Source organism: Microchirus variegatus (genome assembly GCF_963457635.1).
Source record: "Microchirus variegatus genome assembly, chromosome: 17".
NCBI lineage: Eukaryota > Metazoa > Chordata > Actinopteri > Pleuronectiformes > Soleidae > Microchirus > Microchirus variegatus.
In genome coordinates, this window is record NC_139818.1 from 21,548,863 (window position 1) to 21,554,820 (window position 5,958).

The 5,958-nt window shown below is 46.5% G+C and overlaps 1 protein-coding gene across 1 annotated transcript; it reads right to left on the minus strand.

Moving 5' to 3' along the window:
• Nucleotides 1–3,286: 3,286 nt before the first annotated feature.
• LOC310938838 (somatostatin receptor type 2) lies at nucleotides 3,287–4,306 on the minus strand (the record flags this gene model as incomplete). Its single annotated transcript, XM_083903463.1, has 1 exon — nucleotides 3,287–4,306. The coding sequence occupies one exon, from the start codon at nucleotides 4,304–4,306 to the stop codon at nucleotides 3,287–3,289; it is 1,020 nt and encodes a 339-aa protein (XP_083759589.1).
• Nucleotides 4,307–5,958: the final 1,652 nt, after the last annotated feature.

Genomic DNA, 5,958 nt, shown 5'->3' on the forward strand with positions numbered 1-5,958 from the left:
CTTTATTGTTTTTTTCTTTTATGTCCATAAAGAATCTTAGAAATGCCTGATTGTGACGACTCCTCTGGGGGTTCGGGCTCAGAGTTGACTGAGTGACTGGTGGAGGCAGGGGCGGCGGCAGGCGGCGGCCGGGGGGGTTTTGACACGGCGTCGTAAACACGCCGCTCCAAAACTCTGTCGCCCTCCTGAACTCGTCCACCACCACCTCGCTGCACCGCGGCACAGTTTACACACTGATAACATGACCGCGAGGTCACTGATCCCTGCGTTAAACCTAAACACCTCGCAGTGCTGTTGTTTTTCTTTTCCCCCGCAGTGTCTGTAACAGCCTCAGGACTGACTTTTACACTTTTATACTGTTTTTATGTCATTCATTTGAAGCTTTTGTCTTGTATGAAGTACCTTAAAGGGACAATGTGTAGTATTTATGGGTTTATATAATCCAAAATCCACTTTTTTTAATACATATTATGTGCTCCTGCATTGTCTAGTCGCTGTATAATAGTTTTTGTTTCATTTTCGTAGTGTTTCAAAAAGTCATGTTAAATAAAATGGTCGTGGGCCGCGGTTGCATAGCCACTGTTAGCAGCGAGACGCCATGTTTCTACCGGAGCCTGTAAGGACAAACGCGAGAGAACAAATCAAGCGTCTCTTTACTTGTAGCTGAAGTCCCGCCTCCTCTCTCTCCGCTTCGTCTGCTACGGCCGCGGTAGCTCCGCCCTCTCCCTCGCCTCACGAACCTCATCTGCTGACACGGAGAAAGACGACGAGGACGACATTTGACCTGCTGAGGATACCGTAGCGCTCAGGGAAGGGAGGGGGTGAGCAGAGGAGCAGTTCTTTGTTGTAAATTTCAGCCTCTCCTCTAGATGGCACTATAAACTACTTACTTCACCTTTAAAGGATAGTATTTAAGTAAATGTGCAAGTATCTTTACCAGAAAATGACTTTGGTAGAAGTTGAAGTTACTTTTTTATAATATTACTTAAGCAAAAGTCTTAAAGTATATGACATTTACTGCACTTAAGTGTCAAAGGTCATTCAAATTTTGGAGAAGGATCAGTGGTACACTCTTAGAAATAAGGGTTCCAAAAGGGTCCTTCTACAAGGGCTGAGGTTCTACCTGGAACCATTTGCTGTTTCCAGTAAGAACCATTTTGAACCCTTTAAAAACCCTTTCCTGAATAAAGGGTTTTAAAAGGGGTTTTGGTGGAACCTTCCAAAAGGGTTCTCCTATGAGGACAATCCAAAGAACTTTATATGGTTCTACTTAGCACTTTTATTTCGAAGAGTGTAGGGTGAGTTGTCTTTCAACTAGAAGGTTGTGGGTTCAATTCCCGGCTCTGCTAGTCTATATCTCACCAAGTCACATAAAATACAGACCATTACCAACTCTTCTTCTTCTGATTTTATTTGGTAGTAACAAAAAGAGAGTTAGAGGAAATGTAGTGAGGTAAAAGTAAAGTAAAACACCCTTCAGGCACATTAACCTGAATTTTTACATTATTTAGGTTATTTAATTTAATATTCTTGTTAAAACAGAGTGTAATTAGATCTCTGAAAGGATAATAAACTAGCTACCGTTCATCATTTTGTGTTCATTTGTGCTTTAGGGACTGACGTTGATGATGTTCGTCTCCGTTCTGTCACCGTCTGTCGAATTTCCTCCTTCTGCCATCGGCACTTGAGTGTCTTTAAAAACTTTGGCAGGGGTTTATTAACTCTTATAAGAACAGAGAGGGACAAGAAGACACAAGAAGACACGTTTTTTTTACATTTATTTTCAAAAATATATCACAATGACCTCTAAAAAAATATGCATTTACAGGATATAAAGTAGTTGCAGTGGCTTGTTTTTGCTTTGTTTTAGATGTGGCGGAAACGGATTACAGTGACTACACAGTAAGATCAGAGTCATACAAACGTAATATATAGAGAGACAAGTTTTCATTTATACACACACAACATTATACATGGCATATATACATATATAATCTGATGTCCTGTTTTTTTTTTTTATTGTAGATTAATCAGATTATTTTCTGAATTGACAGAAAAGTGTGAAAAACGTCTCCAAAAAACCTGAAAATGATGCCGTTCTCAAACAAACCAAGGATATCTGGTCATAAAGGAGCACCAACACCATTTTTTGTATTTATTAGTATCTGTAAAATAGTAACAGCTTTGTGTTTGCAGGTGTTTAATGAACTGCAATAATGCCACTTCACCCCTAGATGGCACTAAATTCTACTCACTGGTCCTTTAAGAGGCTGAAATCTGAAGTTGATTTGATTAATGAGTTCAAATCTGATTTGAAATGAATGCCAAAAAGGGCCATTTAGCTGTTTCTTCTTGACGATCATGACATGTGACGCCTGCACACAAACGCGTGACCCGCGATGCTTGAAGCCAATCGGGACGCGATCCAGCCTTGGGGGAGTTGCAGAGATTCGTGCTCACGTGACCCCCCGTGCTACGCCGTTTACACTCCACCTGTCCACACTTCAAACCTCTCGCGTCTCATCGCATTAGCTCTTGCGGCAGACGGGGAAGCAGCAGAAGGTCACGCCGTCGTCAAAGTGAAAGTTATACAACAAACAGGTCTGACTCAGACGAGGAGAACCTGAACAAATTGACTTTTTTAGGTTCTTGAAAGAAATAAAGAAAAAGCAGACTCTTTGATCAGGGGGAACTTTAACAGCTGGACAAAGGAGCTTCTCATATTATTATTAGTTATGCATTTTAGACGCAACCACATGCACTACCGTTCAAAAGTTTGGGGTCACCTATACAATTTTTTGGTGTTTTCTATCAAAAGTCACATTTTTATTCATCAAAAGAGTAATAATAATAATGTTTTTTATTCCAAATAATAACTGTTTTCAGCTGTGCTAACATCATTGCACAAGGGTTTTCTAATTATCCAATAGCCTTCTGACACCATTAGCAAACACAATGTACCATTAGAACACTGGAAATGGGCCTCTATACACCTATGTACATATTCCATTAAAAACCAGAAGTTTGCAGCTGGAATAGTCGTTTATCACATTAACAATGTATAGAGTGGGTTTCTGATTCATTTAATGTAATATTCATTGAAAAAAAAAGTGCTTTTCCTTCAAAAAGAAGGACATTTCTAAGTGAGCCCAAACTTTAGAACGGTAGTGTACTTACTCTCATAGTTACGTACAACTTTCTGTGCCAAACAATGAATCTGATTTGTGAGTTAGGTTGAAGTATAAATGAGTAAATATTATACAGTGCATCATGATAGAGAGAGTGTCTATGCCAGTATGGCGGCATCCCGCACGCCTGCGTCGTTTAAATCGTACCGTTCAGTGTCGCACTGCATGCTGGGAGGCGACTTGTCGGCGGGGCAGAGCAGGGAGCGAAAGTGCCTCCTGAAGGTGTCCGAGAGGCAGGCGTAGAGGATGGGGTTGGCGCAGCTCCACGAGTACGACAGCAGCACCACAAACTCGAACGCCCTGACGAAGTTCTTCACCAGGTTGTTCTGCTTCATCGAGCAGAAGTTGAAGGCGTAGAACGGCAGCCAGCACAGGCCGAACACCACCACCACCGCCACCACCATCCTGGTGACCTGCCGCTCCGCGCGGTGGCCCTCGGGGTTCGGCGGCGCCGGGCTCCGCAGCCGCTGGGAGTGCAGCGTGAGCAGCAGCGCCGCGTAGGCGGCCGTCATCACCGTGAAGGGCAGCGCGAAGCCCATGGCGAAGGTGTAGGAGAAGACGCCGAGCCACCACGCGTCCGACACCAGCTCGGGGATGCACAGGCCCTGGTCGGCGGAGAAGTGGAGCGCCATTGGCAGGATCGTGAGCAGCGAGGAGAGCCACAGGAGCGCCGAGACGATCTTGGCGCAGCGCGGCGTTCTCCAGCGGGCGAAGCGCAGCGGGTCGGCCAGCGCCATGTATCGGTCGATGCTCATCGCCGTCAGGCAGAAGACGCTGGTGAACTGGTTGATGCCGTCCAGCACCATCACCACCTTGCACGCCGTGTCGCCGAACATCCAGTGGTTCCGGAAGTTCTGGCTGGCGATGAACGGCAGGCTGACCATGAAGAGGCCGTCGGCCAGCGCCAGGTTGAAGATGTACACCGTCGTGGACGAGGACATTTTGTCCAGTTTCAGGATGGCCACGACCACGAGGGAGTTCCCGGCGAGTCCCAGGATGCAGACCACCAGGTAGAGGATGGCCATGGCGATGCCGAAAGCGTCGATGCTGTCCTCAAAGTAGTGCTCGTCGATGTACGTGTGGTTGTAGTCCACGTCCGACAGGGACGAGGCGTCCATCGCGGAGATCTGAAGATTCCTCTGCACGCGCAGATTCACGCAAGAGTCAAGTGTGGTGGACAAAAACTCCACAGACCCCGAGAAGAGCGAGCGACGGAACTCAAAATCAAACAGTGCTTTTCGGGGCTCAAGGACGTCCAGTAGCTCTTCACGCTCCCTCATCCGCTCCCCGCTTCCTTTTATCTTCTGTGAAAACTGTGAAAGTTAAAGTCCTTTGCGGCGGAAAGGCTGCACGCTCCGCTCTGACACTCGTGTGCACCGTCTCACACACACACACACACTCGAGTAAACACACTCAGTGACGCACAGCAGTGTGGAAATGAGCCGGACAGCCGCTTGCCTGAGCTCCCCTTCTCCGTGGGAGTCCTTTTATATCTCTTCCCCCCCAACAGTGTGTGAAGAGTGGTTCTGCTCCTGTGTGTGTGTGTGTGTGTGTGAGTGTGTGTGTGAGGGGGGGCCCTACCACCAACCCCCCCCCCTCTTGTTCATCAGTCTCTAGAGATTGTGATAAACTCCAGCTTGGCTCACACCCCTCCTGTGTGCTTGCCCTCTCCCCCCCTCAGCTTCTCTGCTGCAACGCCGTTTCCAAGGTAAACCCCATCTGCTACAATACTTTTGTTTTCATAACTTCTTTCTTCTTCTTCTGTTTACTTCAAACCACACACACACACTTCATTGGGGAACGGGGGGGGGGGGGGGGGGGGGTCTTTTAAGTAAACCTAAACTCTAATCTCTTGTCACTCGGGGGGGGGGGGGGGCCACCCACCTTTACAACACCCAGACGCAGTAAATCACAGCAAAGACGTGCTCGCATCTTCTCGATGTCCTTCGCTAACCACAACACATTCCACGCTGTTTTTCTTGAACTCCATCTTTTCCATCTATCATAAAAGGATTCGGCGAAAGACGAGTAAATGTGGGAGGGGGGAGGGGGAGGGGGGGGGCTGTGGAGAACGTGTTGGCAAAGATTAAAGACCCCCTTCCTGTTGAAGGTCCGACACGCATAGCTGGAATACCCCCGAGAAATTCCCCTCAGAACAAAACTTCAGAGGTCAATGAAAGCTATGCAGCTCATCCCCTTCATCCACTTCAAGCAACTCCATCCCGGTATCAAATATCCTATTCCCAATGGTCAGAAAACCTGTTTAATGCCAGGTTTAAATGGGTTTTTTTGACCAGTGAGATCAAATACCTTTGTCTTTTAGTGGGAAAACGAAAGTCCCACGTGAACGTGTTCATTTCTTCTTGATCTGGATCTGCCAGAGAAGCAGATTCCGTCCATCATCTTCTGCCTGTTAGCATAGCCGTTAAACATGAAGGTTATTAGTTACTTTAAATATCATATCTATCCATAGTTATGTGTATATTTATAAGTGCTGGCCACGTTAACAGCGTTAAAATGAGTTTCTAAAGTAACGCAGTTTTTCGTGCCACGGCACCAGAGTCCATGCGACGTTTACCAGTTAGCTGCGTTAGCTGCGTTAGCTGCGTTAGCGCCGTTAGAGCGCCTATAGTTGAACTGGAGCGGTCTGTTTATTAACTGAAAAGAGCAGCGCTACACTCTTAGAAATAAAAATTGCTAAGTAGAACCATATAAGGTCCTTCAGCTTGTCCTCACAGGAGAACCCTTATGGAGGGTTCCACCAAGGACC